Genomic DNA, 16006 nt, shown 5'->3' with positions numbered 1-16006 from the left:
ACACTTACTGGTAAAAGGTGGTCCATCCGGTCTCATCAGCTTTGGTAGCGAGCAGGCCCGTGTTGCCGCTGTAGCCCATCAGAGCCACTTCTTGGCCCATGGCTGACACACTACGCAGACCTCCGCTCGGATCCAGCCCCAAGGTCACCACTTGATTCTCCGGCAGAAGAACCAGTCGCAGCAGGCCTGCTCCTCCTCCCTGGCCCAGGCCTTCCCTTCTCACCTTGACTGAATTATTGCAATTGTCCATCAGACTGGCCAACTCTCCATCTGCACCATACGTAAAGTTATAAAGCGGCTCTCCAGTCACAAGACTAACTGTCTGGATGTGAAGTCCCTCGGCATTGAAGATATACAGCTCCTGTTCCCTGGGTGATGCCACCTCATATTGGGGGCCCCCAGAGCCGCTGTAGCCTGTACTAGAGACGGCAGGTCCAGGCCGGTTTGCTTGCACAGCTCTGATGCGTATGTTGTTGAGATCTGCGATGAACAGCGTCCCATCAGGGGATACAGCCAGCGAGGTAGGAGAGTTCAAGCCGGCATCAGGAGCGTAGCCGTCGTCTCCGTAGAAGCAGTTGCAGTTGACATCATTCTTGCAGTCACAGTCGGAGGCAGCGCCAGCCAGGAGGGAGATCTCTCCATTAGTGCTCACCTGTCGAACACGGTTAATCTTCTTCTCATCTGTCTCAGCGATGTAGAGAATGCCCGTGTGGGACAGAGCGATGGCTGTAGCACTCTCAAGGGCAGCGTGGATTGCCAGCTTGCTCAGGCTGTAGTCAATACCTGGAACCTGGCAGTGCATGGGCCGGCCTGCAATGATGCTCACCTGTCAACAAACAACAAAATGTATTCACAAACTGAATAGCAACAATGTAGTTAATTTATGGCTATAAGAGCCACAGTGATCATGATGCTTAGACTGCGGATTCAGGAAATAGTGAATTTTTTCTAGTTTGTTACGTGCAATACTGTACAAAAGCCGAGACACCATTTTACAAAAACATTTTCCACAAAAAACTAATCACAGGATTGACTTTTCACAGGAATTTTTCTTTCTAAATTCAAGATAGAGGTAGCCTGGCTTTTGTTCAACATCAGATCGACTGAAATGAAACCATTTCATAACCAAATAAAACTGTAAGGATCTTATGTGGTTCAAACCTGATGGTTCTCAGTAATGCGTAGAATGACGTTGTTCTCCAGGACATACAGAGAGTTGTCCATGGGATTCACCGCTAAGTCTGTAGGCCACTCCAGACGTACCTAGCAGCCAGACACAAACGTTTTACATGTAATCCATCCACACATTTTCTACAGCTCATCCTGCTGACTTTGGGCAAAAGATGGACTCATCGATCCTAGGGCACATATACTCCTGATGATCGCAGTTCTGAAAACGCAGACAAGGGCCTTCAGTCATGAGGGATCAACATCTCTATATAGCCAGCTGCCCTTTGACGCCCCTGCACAACATGGAGCTCCGTTGTTCAGTTGAGGAAAAAAGAACCCTAGATCATGATGGGGCCCCTTCCACTGTGCCGTGTGTAAACATGTCAGGTGGGATCTCCTTGTCATGCTAGTAACATATAGTAACAATAAAACGTTATTTCCTTCTTTCTTTCCATGTCCCACGTTTGGTGCTGTCATGCAAATTGGAAAAACAAACAATTTTGTGGGGCTGAAGGAGACAAGGCTTTAGCAGACAATTTTTGTTATTAAAACCCTTCCCTCACAGATGTCGTCTGATGGTTATTGATCTGTACTCGACACCAGTAACAACCTTCCTTTGGGCCGAGGATGGTCCCGCGTCTTGAAGGACAGCCTCTGGCTCAAGGCCGATGAATTTTTTTGGGGTCTATCACTCGACTTTTATGTTTTATAACCCTCAGGATATTTTTTAAAGTTTCAAATGAAACTTACTTACTCAAAGTCTTGCTTATGCAGCTCAACAATCCGACTACATTGAAACAGCAAAAGCTTTTTTTTGCCTTTACCATCAAGAGAGCAAGACAGTGTGAATACCAAACTGAACCCCATTCAGTCTATTCAGTGTTGTCTGCAATAAATACATTAGTCAGTTTTGGTCTTAAACTGGTCTTAACATGTTCACCAAAGAGACAGGCTATCATTCACACTGAACTGACACGGACTGAACCCAAGACTGAGGAGTCAACGATCAGACCGTCAGTGACTTTACATGAAATAATCTACAGTATATGCTAATGGACACAATTTGAAAAGATGCCAAGTTTTCCTCTTCATTTTTTAAAGTAACTGCACTTCTCACTCTCTTTTCATCCATTCATTTATCCACAGACTCTTTAAAGCTCCCTAAATCAGCCCGTCTCACACTTGCTGGCTGGCTGCAGGCCACACAATTGTCATAGCTCAGCACTCACAAAGCTGTAAGATCATCATCCATCACGCCATCACCACTCACATCTTGCCCACTTCTGAGCAACTCTCTTACCTGGCTCACATCCATGCTGGTGTCACAGCTCAGTGGTCGTACAGCGGTCAGATCGTTGGCCCCCAGCAGAGTGGAGATGATGCCGTTTTGGTCTACCTTCCGGATCATAGTGGCATCCACAAAGTACATGAGCCCATTTTTATCCACGGCAATACCTGGAGAAGCCAGGAGAAGAGTGGTGTGAATGATGACTAATTTACAACAGGGAAAGGCATCTTGAGTCAATTAAACCTCGGAACCTAGGAACCATTCCTCATTGAGTAAGAGAGAACCAAGTGATGGCGGGGGCGTGTAACCTTTTAGTAAGTGTTAGTTTTGGGATGAGTCATCATACGGGGATGTGAGGTGTTGCGATTCCCAAAGAAAGTATGTAGACTGCAAGGAAATTTCAAGAAAAAAAAGCCACTGACTGTTCTCTCACCTCCTGTTTTTTTTTTCCTCTCCCCAACCATTCTTTTTCCTATTTGTTCTAGCTTTTTGTCTTCAATTTCAAAGTGGTGCTGTGTCAGCCTTACTAGTCTAAAAGGCAGCAGACATTCAGACAGGTGTGTTTGTTCTAAGCAACTGTGCTCCAAAATAACTACGCACACTGTGATATGTAAGAACAGATGGGGGCATAGCGAAGGGCACACAGCAAATGAGAAACAGAGGTGGCGAAAGAAAGAGAACAAACAATCGGGAGGGAGGGAGCGTATGGTGTACAGGCTGTTGTTGTGACAGGTAAGAGTGGATCATTGTCTTCTTTAAGCTCTCCGATCATCCATAACACACTCACCCATTGCCATATATGTAAGATTTTCTGTTTCACTGTAGGGAAATATGACAGTTTGACATCCTTGACAGTTTGGTGTCAGTGTTCATAAATCTAATAATCCACTAAAATTATTCCATTACTAAGTTTAATGTTAACCTGATTTATGCCCTGCTTTTTGTCTCCATCACTTGGAGCACTTGGAGAGAGCAGACCTCCTCCGAGGTTTTAACATAAATTTCCTGCAGGTGATATCAATGGGTAAATTCATTATCTTTTCATTTAAAGTTGGTAAAATGCAATCTGATCTTGAATCAGCACAACAAAATACAACCACATGTAGGGACATGTAGGTTTTCATGATGTGGAAAATTGCAGCAATTGCAGTCCCAATTTTTTATTTTCATTCATTGTGTGGTTAATTAATACATTTATTATTGTCCCAGGCCGAGTGCCCACAAGACAGTTTTTTTTGTGAATGAGAAATATTGCTACATTTTAATATCACAAGATCTTGTGACATCGCTATTCAATATTTTTGCTCAAATAAAAAAAAAAATAGTGGTTTTAAATAAAAGCTCCCGCGACCCTCGTGAGGAAAAGCGGTAGAAAATGAATGAATGAATGAATGAATAAAAGCTGCTATCTTATGGATTGTGCATCCAATTCAGATGTAAATATCTGGAAATAAAAGTTGACCTGACCTCACTGTTCCAGTACTTTTGGAGGGCAATATAACTTCCATCGCAAAGGTAATATAAAGCAGCAATAATCTGCATGCTTTGTGCACTGAAATGTAGCTCGAAAAAGACTACAAGAAAAAGCGGCTTTGCAAAATTGAAAATAATGAAAACCATTACCCGCAGTTATCCTCATTCATCATTTGATTACATACAAATCTGAAGAATGAGATCAATCAGAATAAATGAATGTAATAGTGGAACCGTAATCAGGACTAAATATACAGTTTGCTGGCTCCACTTGGGCTCATTTCACTTCCCTTCATGCTGCTCACCTTTTGGGCTCATAAGTGTAGCTTCAGTGGCTTTGCCGCCGTCGCCGCAGCGTTCATCAAAGGGCAGGCACTGCTCTCCAGTCCCAGCTACCACCTCGGCATTGTCAGACAGCAGACGACCACCCGTTAACGAGCGAACACGGTAAATTCGTCGGGAGTTGGTGTCTGAGATGAACAATGCCCCGGATAATGGATCGACTGCCAGGAAATACTTATGGGTTGGATTGTTACTGTGGGAGAAGAAAAAAAGGATTATCTCAAGGAATAAGTAACTTCATTGTATATCGGCATTCACGGCTTCATGTATGTTTATGATTAATTAGGAGAAATGATGAATAAACTGATCTTACCTGTGTCTGAAATCTTTGTTCCTTCAAGGGATTAAAAAAAACACAACAAAACAAATGTGGTGTTTAAATCCATCCCATTCTTTCCAAATCCATTTTCCCACCCTGACTCATGTGATGCTTTACCTCAATTCCAAGATGCCAGTAGTGTTCAAGGATGGGAAAACCCTGCGCACAAAGTTGAGGTCCCCGACGTAGAGGCTGCCGTCAATGCCCATCGCCAAGGCAACTGGCGCCAGCAGCTTATTGCCGTCCGCAAGTCCGTTACAACTGGGGCAGGAGATACTGCGTCTGCGACCATTGCCCATGATGCTGGTGATGACTGGAGGTTGCTCTGTCACAAAGATGTTCTCTCCGCTTCCCTTGTGAAGAATGCCTGCGCATATAGATCACGCACGGATGCGTCAATGCTTAAAATAAAGCACTTGATTTATATACTGTGTGTGGCAATAAACAATAAACCTTTATGATGATTAAAGCAAGGGGTCAAAAGGATTTAGCTTTTTCTGGCCCAATGCTGTCACTTTGGTGACTACGGTGCCGTATTTTGGACACCCCAAGACTAGACTAAGACCCTTCCTAGAATCATATAGTCAGAATAAAACTAAAGATATCTGAAGACACAAATGTTTTCATATTTACCACTGCGCGTATTGAGTATATGGTGCTTGTCCAGTGACCAGCCTCCCAGATTGGTGGGATCCAGTTCGTAGCCTTGGAGGATGGCGGTTCTCTTCTCCCACAGAATGAGACTAGCGCATGACTCATACTCGTAGCCTACGGAGACTGCGTGTTGGAAAGAGCGAAAAGGGAGGAATAGGTGAGACAAAGAAACAGCGATGGTCAATGAAGAATAGATCAGATAATCACCTCCCAAGCTCAATTATGCCGTGAATTGCGCGACACAAAGCAAAGCTAGTTAGCACCTGCACCCTGCTCTGAACTAACACCTTAGTAACACTCTCAAATGCTGCTAAATCAATCAGAATTTGTGTTAATTGGAAATGACTTCCTGGAGGATCTTTATAAACCTACAGGCTGCACCTAAAAATTCCATAGGGTTTATTAAAAAGAATCCGAACGAAGGATCGATGTCTGGTTCACTAAGAATAAAATTGAGACAACAATGTTATGCCAAGATCATGTTATTGTATGTGTGAGAATATACGTGCACATATGAATTGTGTGTACACGCAAACAATTCCCAATGGAGTCTTTGTCAGAGTGTTCTTTCCAGCATCTTCAGCTTCACTGCCGAACAACAACATACCTCCGCTCAAGGTCTCGGAGATGGATAATAAGTACCGACATTCTTAGAAAGTTAGGAATGTTAGAGTGACTTTCCAAATGGTATGCTCTAAAGATGTCAGCCCACGCTGATGCTCCTGATGTCCATGTGTGTGTCTTCTTTCTGACAAGTGAGTGTGGCAGCAGAATGTAATACCACTGGGTACTCTGTGTGCTGCCCCAATAGTTAACTGCTAACTCACCCTGATGTCTAATAACCCTTCACTGAAGTTCCGGCTGGCTGAGTGAACCAAATGCAGTCTCAGTGAAAAATAGACATATGAAAAAAAAGCACTTAACTGTGGCTATACTGCGTAGTGGATTGAGGCTGGATTTCTAGTGTATAATCTCTCCTTCAGGCTTCCTAATTAGAACTCTCTCACCCTCTCATACCCCATGCTCTATTACTGCTAAAGTTTCTCATCTTCTCAGTAAGTACAGAAAAAAAACAGCCTTTGAAACGAGAATTCATTTCATCTGAAACTCACCAACAGCCTCAGACAGCCCGTAGACCCTCTGTCCGTATGCATCAGTCTTATCCCAGATGTACGTGAAAGCCAAATTGGGCGATGCATGAAACCACTTCTGAAAGAGGTGGCCCTCCACTGCGACCATCATGTGAACCTTCAATAGACCCATGGAAACCACGGCAGGGGTCATGGTCACCTTGAGCAGGGAGCGGTAACCCTGTGTCCTGGAACTCAGGTAGCACAGCTTTAGACTAGTGCCAGGTACCTCGATCTGCTCATGCAGCACCTGGAAGACAAAAGGAAGAGATGACAGGAGAAAAGGATTAGGGGGGGATTAAATAGTGGGTGGAATAATGAAGGTCACACTTCCACTGACAGCTGAAGGATAGAAGCAGGGAAAAATATAAGGAAATAGAGACAGAGGGAACGAAAGAAGGAGGAAAGTGAAGGGAATCTATTGAAGCAAAAGTAGAAAGAGAGCCATAAAAGACAGACGTAAAGAAAATCAGGTAGAAAGCAAGGGAACCAGAAGGAGGATTAGCCGGCTGCCAGGGGTCAGTGGTACTGCACCTGTGTCTCTGGTATGATGGGTTTCTCCCCTGGCTTGGAGCTGAAGAAGGAGGAGAGAGGGGATGCAATCACAAGAGGATCAGGCCTGACGAAGCCACTCAGGTCACAGCCAGGGATTGTGTTCTCTTCTGTCTTAAGCACCACAGTGTCCATAGCATAAAACTGGCTCCACGGCAGCCACACGGTGTGCTCCTGGCTCAGGAACGGGGCACGTTCGAATCGTAGAGTCAATGATGCCCCACCGTTAGCTATCAGGTCAAACCTGGAGAGGTTTGCAAGGAGAGGAGGTGAATGAGGCACAGATGCGGACTGCTGCAGAAGATGGATGGTACATCGACTCACACACGGTTACTGCTTCTCTTCTTCTTATACAACATTTACACAGCTGCTTTAGGAATAATTCAACAATAAAAACACCTGAAATACCAATCCCTTCTAGACATCGGTTTAAAGTCTGAAACGTTAAAGCAAAGTTCTTTCGGCACATCACATATTTCTCATTGTTTTAGCACCACTTCTGCCTCCTGTGGGTTCATTAAAAAGTGACAAATTTGTATCCTCATGATAAACAGCATGAGGCCTGTTTCTGGAATTGCTGTGAATAGGTGACTCAGTCTCTCTGCCGCTATCAACTGCAAGAAAATAACGTTCATCAAGGAAGGCCAAGGTCAAGGCACACACACCAGAACACATTCACTGAAGTCTATGAAACCGCCCCTGAAAGCCAATGTCAGCTGTCATTATGTTAGCACAAGTTCAGATGTTTCTGTATCAGTTTGATCAAACTGAAAGAAATACGCTGCAAAGAAAGTGCTGATAAAACTGCAGGGAAGGAGAACAATGCTTAAAAGTCCTGAGATAAGAAAATAAGAATTTGCACATTTAATGAGTGGAAGTCAGTGTAAGGAGCCAGGGAATCCAAATTTGATTCATTGGCTCGCAGCCTGACTTAAATCCAATTTAATTGGTAAGTAAAGAACTGGACAACCCCTGTGACCCCTGACATTTCCCACTGGAAAGTGTAATTTCTGCAAAGAAAGAACAAAAGACCTGCTATGGGAGTTAACAAATTATTAACAATGTTAACAGTAAAATAACCAGAAGGTTAAAAGAAAATAAAAAATAAAAAAAAGCATCTTCTCAGGATATTGAATCAATCGCAACAGCATGTCTTAGCAGATGTTTAATTCTCATCCGAGCAGACATCATCAGTTCATGCTCAAAATCTTCATATGACAGCTCTAGTAAAACGAGTCCTACCTAGGATAAGTCTACTTATTCCTATCTAGTAGTCAGACTTGACTGTTTTTGAGCATGAACTGATGGAGGCTGATGAACTGATGAAGATCGATTCAATACTCTGAGAATACAATGACCTGGATGCATAAGAATTTTCATAAGAAAGAAATGGCACCCTAAAGTAGGTTGAAGGTCGCTGGAATAAGCATAATTCTCTTGATGAAACGACAATGACATTTTGTCAATGATATAAGTAGTGATAAATCAACAAGTTATTTGATATCCCATACCGTATGAATGGTTCTAAAAATGTATTCTGTATCACTAAGCAGTCCCACTTTTTTTTCCACAATGCACAAACGATCCAATAATGAACCGTCATCTGGTGAGGTAGTTTCAGCAATCATTGCCAGGTATCTGGTGTACATACATTCCATCTTGCCGAGTCAGCGTGTATCCATAGTGGGGATAGTTGACAAAAGACACGTTCACCCCCACCAGAGGAGTTCCGTCAGTCGTCAACACCTGACCCCGGATAAGGGATGCCAAACTGGAAAAAGACAAAAGAGAGTGGGAGAGTGGTAATTATGCTACCAGCCAAACCATTTATCATCTGGTTTGATGAATTACTCCATCTTTCAATCATTTCATTTGCCCTTTCATTCATGCCACTGGTCTTCAACCACTTATTAATTAGCCACAATCAGTAGCCCCCGCCATCTAGATTAGTTCCTATCAATCTCGTAAACACACCATGACGTTGCTGATGAATATGTCTGGATTTACTGTACAATAAATCTGCCTGGGTTCCAAGTTATTTAATGCAATTGCAAAAGTATGCATGTGACCAAAACGAATGAGCACGGGCGTTGGCATTGCTTCAGAGAATTTTTAAATCTACAGAGGCTCCTGACCTACTCTGCTTTTGTCTCTGTGAAAATCGCAATTTGTGAGGATGAATTTGAAGTCGGGTTTTTCTTGGAGCTTCACTATATCATTGTCAAACCCTCTAAAGAAGGCGGTATTGTACATATATTCTACACATGGGAGAATGTTACTTGGAGTCATCCATTTCCTGTATCCACAGTGGGAGCTGTGTCCGTATTCCCAGTGGACCATCAAACACATTTCCAGTTGGTGTCTTCACGAAGGTCATTTGTCCTTTTTCATCATTTGTAATATCCATGGACAAAATCATGGTACTAAAGAACACATTGTGTGCTCTTGGCAATTGAGCTGTTTGGAGACTCAAAAGGTAGCTTTCTTAATGATGCACATATTTTTGCTTTTCTGTTGAAACATTGAAAGGGTTCCAAAATCAGCAATAAATACCGTAGCACTGTTTTGCAAGTCCAACAGGACTGTGCAAGTTGTCTTTGAGAAAGCCTCGCCATGATGTTTCATCCATGACTGGCCAGGTACATAGACTAGAGCTGTCCTGTCTCGTCGCTGAGCATGAGCTGATGAAGCCTGCTCGGATGAAAGGCGAAACGTCTTCAAAGACAACCTGAACAGTCCCATTGCGATCGATTCAATGCCCTGAAATTATTCACAGGCACTCTTTTGCTTATTTTGTTATGCGCTAGACACGCATCTGATTGTTTCTTGATCAGCATGGAATTGTGGCCTCCAAGGAATAAGAGGAATAGAAAGAGGCAAACACAAAGCACATCACAAGTGAAGTTGTGATGAGCTCTTTCTTGTGAATGTGCATGATGCAATGGAAGTTTAGAACTAAACTCTCCAACTCCTTATTTCTGTTTCTCTGATTTCTTGCAGTGTTTTTATTTCCAGTGGATCCACGTTTATGTTATGTTCCATGCCGAGCAGTGAGCATCCATAAGTAATTGGTCTACCCATTAAAATGTCTATTTATAACACACATATAAGCTGTATAAGTATGCACCACTAATGAATGATGATGGTTAGTAGGACAGACAAATCACAGTATCAGGCTAGTTCAACAACTGTGCTTATTTCTGTTCCGTTATGTTGCCTCGAGCAACTAGCGATAGTACGATACTCCCTCCCATGCTTTTGCAAGCTGGTGGGTCGTCCAGGGCTCACTTCCAAGCCATGACAACATGATCCATTTCAAATGACCAGCATCTACCACTCTACCTATCTAAGATCAGGACTATGAGGTGTGACCAAAGAATGTCTACAACCAACTCTACGTTACTTCCTTATCGGGTAGGCTGAACTCTGTGTTAGAATTCCGACTTCTCTGTAAGAAGCTCAGAGTTGAATTACTGTCACTTTGCACCAGGAGGTACCATTTGGAGTGGTGCTGGCATCTGATTAGAATCCCAAGGCTGGAGACCGAGTTGAAGCGATTACATGGCTCAACTGCCCTGGGAATGCCTTTGGGTCTCTGGGATGAGCGGATGTTGTTGCAGAACTGTTTTATCTTATCCAGTCTGCTGCCCCTGCAACCCAGTGTCCAAATAATTATGAACGCATTTCACATAGTGTGAACTGTATGATAGTAACCCTTGCTATATGTTTTGTTGTAGTGGTTTCACTTCAAAAACTACCAATGAAATAGACTGTATCTTCTGAGTCCTGCATAAAAGAAGGTGCATACACATTTATTTACTGGCATACAAATCAAAACATGTTTTCCAGAAACAACTGTCCTCATGGGTAATATAAAATTACACTTTCAAAAGTGTGTGCTTCTATTTATTTATATCTACATCATAAAAAGGGAGCATTAGAGGGTAACGTCTAAGTGTTTTGACAGTCCAGCTTTTCACTTGTGCCTTACCTGGAGTTGAATGGGTTTTCCCCAGGTATGACATGGGTGCCATCCCGTGATACAAGCATTTTAACACGGTCGTAGAAGGAGTGCACGCGGGTCTGGGAGGAGGGGATCTGTTGTATGACTTGCAGAGGGTCCCTGGAGCCTCGACACAACGGACTGTTCTGACAAGGACTTTGAATGCAGCAGTCTGGGTCCATGCAGTCTGTTAGTCCGTCTGAGAGAGAAAGGCAAGAACGATACTGATGAATGAATTTGCCACTGCAAATAATTCATCTAAACAATATCTAAACAATAGTAAAAGACAGTAAAAGATCTTAATTCTACTTCTTGTTAATTTTTCCATGATATTACTTAGTATATTATTTACTTCCCCAAGCAAATTTTGTAATTGCCAATCTCCAGCCATCCCTGCATCTTTTACAAATATCCATCATCTGCTTGCCCCAGTTCACCTCCTTCATTGTCCTTATTGTCAGCGCAGGAGGTCTCCATGGCAACACTGCACCCGGGGCCCCTCCAACCAGTCTGACATTCACAATGCCAACTCTGCTGGCCCATGGTGCACTGGCCATTCCCATTACATAGGTTAGGGCAGCCATCTGAGTGAGGAAAGGGGGAAGATGAGAGAGGGGTAGGAATGTGGGATGATGGAAAAGAGGCACAGTTGATGCTTTGTAAAAAAAAATATTATTGTTTATCTTGCTAAATAATGCAGCCTTGCACACATTGGACATACACACATACTGTATATGCTTATATTATGATGAAGTAATGAGTTGCACCTATGCAGAAAACCATAGTGTATGTATCGAATGTCCAATAATCAATTGAATTCAGTAGGCCAGCTTTGATGCTCATTTACCTATCTGAAGCTGCTGTCTTTCTGCCAATCTCTCCCTCACTTACATCATGAATTAGTGCATGTAATTGGATTTGGGTGGCCTGAGAGTAATGCTTTCAGATGGGAGTGTATTCAATTAACTGTGAGCATGTGTACGCATCTGTATATGCATAAATGGTTGTCGTCTGCTAAACATTCACTTTGACCCAAGCTATCATCAGCTTAACAAGATTGAGTGAAAATCAGACATTCAAGCAATAAGGACTTTGCATAATTCAATACTGGGTGTCTCACCATGAATAATGGAATCTAAGGGATGGGGGGGGGGGGCAACATCAACAAGCACCACTATATTTTATGTGTCCTTGCATATTAAAATGTTAAATGAATTTGTTATGAAATACAGTGGAACCTTGGTTCTCATGCGGGAAAAGCATAATAGGTCCCCTTTGAGGATTTTTTAGCATTGTGAGATGGTCAGAGCACTTGAAAAAAAAATACAAGACATGTTTCCAACAGGTTTTACAACATATCAAACTCTGTTGGATTATTATTTTGGTATCTTTCACAACATGGGGGGAATTATGGCGCTTGGTGCAGGTCTGCATTCAAGCGCTTTTCTAGTTTGTTCACAGAACACATATAAAGAGCGATGAATAACTACGTCTTCTTTCTTCCATCTAATAAGCAAGTGCTGATGAGGCATTCAAGCGCACTGCACATTTCTGAGTGTTCTGTGTGATTTTGTTTTTTTTTTTTAATTATGGCTGCAAAATAAGTCGAGGAAAGTTGTTAGTAGCAGAACTTTGATAAACAAGTTGAGAAATAACTTGCAGCACAGTATGATGGCTGTACCTGCTGATGAAGTTTACAATAAGGTTCAAGCGAGCAGCGGATTAACTTGATTTACATTATGTCTTAAGTAAAAAATTGCGTGTTTCCAGAAGTATATTTGGACGAAAAAATAAAATGGAGGTATGTTATGTTTGCATAATGAGGCACTTTAATGTAAAAACGCAGCTTTCTAGCTCTAACTGAAACGAGTCGTATTATAATCTTTCAGGCAGAGGGGAAAGACATCATGACAGTCAATGACAATGTTTTCTCCAGCAGCAAAAAGGGTCACAAACTTATCACAGTCATTTCCTCGGTAAACACTGGAAACACACTGTAGATATGAGCTCAAACAGTATGCCGACATGGAGTGAGAACCCAATGACAGATTATCAAAATGAAATGCTTTTCACTGAGTCTTGCTCTGTAGATTAATGAACATATTTTCACTCAAATTGCACTATAGGGTTTTGCCCTCTACCAAATCGCCGCATCAATAAAGCCATGCATTATGAATATAAATAGTGTAATCTAACCGACGGCAGCAGCTGCATTAACAAGCATCTCTCCAAGATTGGCATTCTATCATCGTCTAAACCACGAGCAGATGAGAAAAAGTCAACAAAGGGCTTTGAGAAAGACGATGTCTCGTCCTGTTTAAACAAGACATAATGCTATAGAAGGACGGCCAGGCTAGGAAGAGGTTGGTTAATGACACATTTGAGCTCAGCCAGAGCAATCAAAAGAAGGGTTGTTTTTCTTTTTTTTGATCTTTAATTATTTCCACTTTCTGCATCGGCGGACCACTCATGACTCTGTATTAACAATCAGGCTGAAATACATTGTTCCTCTGCATTGAACTCTAAGAACAAAGGCAGTTAGCAGTGAGTGCCTATTAAATATAGTTTCCATTTAAAGCAGTGATACTTATGAAACAATGAATCCATAGTGGGGATTGATTGGCCTGGCCAGGCATACTAACTACAATGAAGTGGGATTTTCGGAAAGTATTAACTCCCCACTAACATAGTTAGACACTGAAATCCCCTTAAAAAGTAGAAGAAATTGCTTTGGGGTATGGGTTGGCAGTCACACTTGTGTGGGTCGCAGTGTGTGTGTGTGTGTGTGTATGGCCAAAGGACGACAAATGAATGGGAGGGGGGGCGTTGAGACAGACAGAATGAATGACAACAAAGTGCATAAAAGAAAGTTAAAGTTGACATTAAAGGAAACGCTTCAACCATTCACTTTGTTCAGCCTCACCTTTTCTAAAGGTCACACGCTAAAGGTCGTAAGTATAATTTCAGGATTACTGCATAAAGGTGGATCAGATATCATTGCAGATTCCCACTTTATCTCATTTTTATTGGTAATAGGATTTCATGTCTTCCTTTACCTCGTTGTTGAACTGTCTCCCCTTTGCTCCATTTGTTTCACTTTATTCCCGCTACCTCTTTAACCCAGGTCCTTAACTTTTCTTTCCTGGACTGGCTGTTCGTAAGAGCTTTTCCATTAAACGCCGAAGGTGAGAGGACCCTCTCAACAGTGCTCCAGGGACCTGTACTGCCACGCAATCTGCACTAAACCCGACACAGGGTTAGCTGCTGGGCTGTCATCCTGACGTTTGCCTTGCAGCTATTCTTTTTAGAATTGTGACAGCTTTCCAAACACTTGAAAAAATGCTGCATGAATTAGATTTTTTTTTTTTGAAAGACCTTTATTAATAGGCCTGCTGCTGCCTACGGTATCTTGCTCATATACATATGGCACATTCTCCGAACTTGCAGACTAACAAGGGAATTTAAATTAAAATTTAAAAGTGAGATGCAATCAAAACTTTTTTTTTTAACAGTGTTCAATCTCCGTCACACTATTAAAACATGTAAAAAAAGAACTAAATAATGTTGAATTAATTTTTAAATTGGCAAATAAAACCATGCACTCACCAAAGATAACAATAGTGATAGTGATAACAATCATGATGATTTGGACACTATCTTATTTTTACTTATCAATACATGATTCACTTCATAACTTTTTATTCAGAGCAATTTGCTCCACAACTATAGCCTATAGCTTCTTGCTTTACAGTTGATGGTTGTTAGAAACAAAAGGCGAATTAACGTGTGTGATGGTGGAAGACATGAAAGTTCACTATATATTATTATTAAAACCTGTACTTGATCGGTATTATCTGTGGGGCAGAAATTATGTGCACATTTTCCAATAATCAATTTACAGGATGCAACAGCAGAGTCCACCCAATAGAACCACTTTTGTGTCCTTCTTCGAGGATTAAATCATCAATCAAGAGAAGGTCAAATGTAAGCCAATACCTAATAATAATGTATGTTATCATCACGATACTGTACCTTCGTCATGTAACTAAAACCATTCCATTTCACCTATGACTAACAAGTATACATAGAAGAGAAGATTCTTGTATAGATCTCTGCATGTTCGGAGAACGCGTCATACACACCCACTTTGTTGCTTATAAAAAAAACACGTGTTAACCACTCTACCATGGCCATGAAAGGTGCCACAAATATCCAAACACAAAGGCACACGCACATTCACAGCTCTTTAATTTTTGCATCAGAAACCTATGAAAAGTTCCAATTACCTCAAAAGTTATTACGACTTTCAAAATAATTTTCTTCTTCTGTGAAACAGCAAGACTTCAAGTATTACAAGACTAGAATACCACAGCTAGGTATTACAGATACGTGTGTTTGTGTGTTAAATGAAGAACACGCTCACATGCATGCACATACTTTCACAGCACAGCGCCTCCACACGGCCGATACCACACTCGGATCTACTGATCCCCACATCAGGACTCAATGACACCTGACTCCTGATGTAGTGCACTGAAAAAAGGCAATGCACTACATGTAGGGAGTTATCATTGAGGTTTGCGTCCTAATCTACATACAGATAGCACAACAGAGTCTACAGAGCCAAGCCGGGCCAAGAACCCACAAATGCAGCAGCTGGCTACTACCATCACAGGCTAATGAAGAAAACACCAGAGTCAAAATACGGTACCTGCTTTGTCAACCATGCTCCCATGGTCTGCAGTGGGAGAAAACGTGCAAAAAGGTAAGAGATGGGGAGAATTGGAAATCAAATAAATAAATAAATGCAAGCAACATCATGCAGAGCTGAAATGAACAACAGGCAAGCTGAGATAAGCTGAGAGTGTCTGCTGCTGGTGAAGTTTGCATCACGCCAGGCGGAGGCCTGACAATTCTTTCATCTCGGGCTGATGGCGCAGTCAAAGCTGCCCTACTTTCTGATGGGGGGAAATGGGGAGATCATAAACTGCAATTCCCCTGTGCTTATGTATGTGTCAGAGTGGGTTGTGTGTGAGCCGATATAAGTGTTGGGTTTATGTGTGTGTATCAGATTG

The 16006-nt window shown here is 42.1% G+C and overlaps 1 protein-coding gene across 19 annotated transcripts in view; it reads right to left on the bottom strand.

Moving 5' to 3' along the window:
• tenm2a (teneurin transmembrane protein 2a) overlaps positions 1-16006 on the bottom strand; it is a 181686-nt gene that overhangs the window by 10587 nt on the left and 155093 nt on the right. For 15 of the 19 annotated variants that reach the window (XM_058063582.1, XM_058063592.1, XM_058063580.1 and 12 more), the window contains 13 exons: positions 15643-15669; positions 11369-11515; positions 10920-11130; positions 8580-8699; positions 6911-7172; positions 6359-6626; positions 5226-5369; positions 4710-4959; positions 4587-4607; positions 4237-4466; positions 2471-2625; positions 1162-1263; positions 9-826 (listed from right to left, as the gene is read on the bottom strand). In XM_058063582.1, the coding sequence (XP_057919565.1) occupies positions 9-826; positions 1162-1263; positions 2471-2625; positions 4237-4466; positions 4587-4607; positions 4710-4959; positions 5226-5369; positions 6359-6626; positions 6911-7172; positions 8580-8699; positions 10920-11130; positions 11369-11515; positions 15643-15669 (2755 nt within the window). The remainder of the gene's footprint in view (positions 1-8; positions 827-1161; positions 1264-2470; positions 2626-4236; positions 4467-4586; positions 4608-4709; positions 4960-5225; positions 5370-6358; positions 6627-6910; positions 7173-8579; positions 8700-10919; positions 11131-11368; positions 11516-15642; positions 15670-16006) is intronic. The other 4 variants (XM_058063583.1, XM_058063584.1, XM_058063594.1 and 1 more) reach the window with 1 other exon arrangement.

Source organism: Doryrhamphus excisus, chromosome 23 (genome assembly GCF_030265055.1).
Source record: "Doryrhamphus excisus isolate RoL2022-K1 chromosome 23, RoL_Dexc_1.0, whole genome shotgun sequence".
NCBI classification, from domain to species: domain Eukaryota; kingdom Metazoa; phylum Chordata; class Actinopteri; order Syngnathiformes; family Syngnathidae; genus Doryrhamphus; species Doryrhamphus excisus.
The sequence above is the reverse complement of the archived record's forward strand: the minus strand, read 5'-3'. Positions and strand labels throughout refer to the sequence as shown.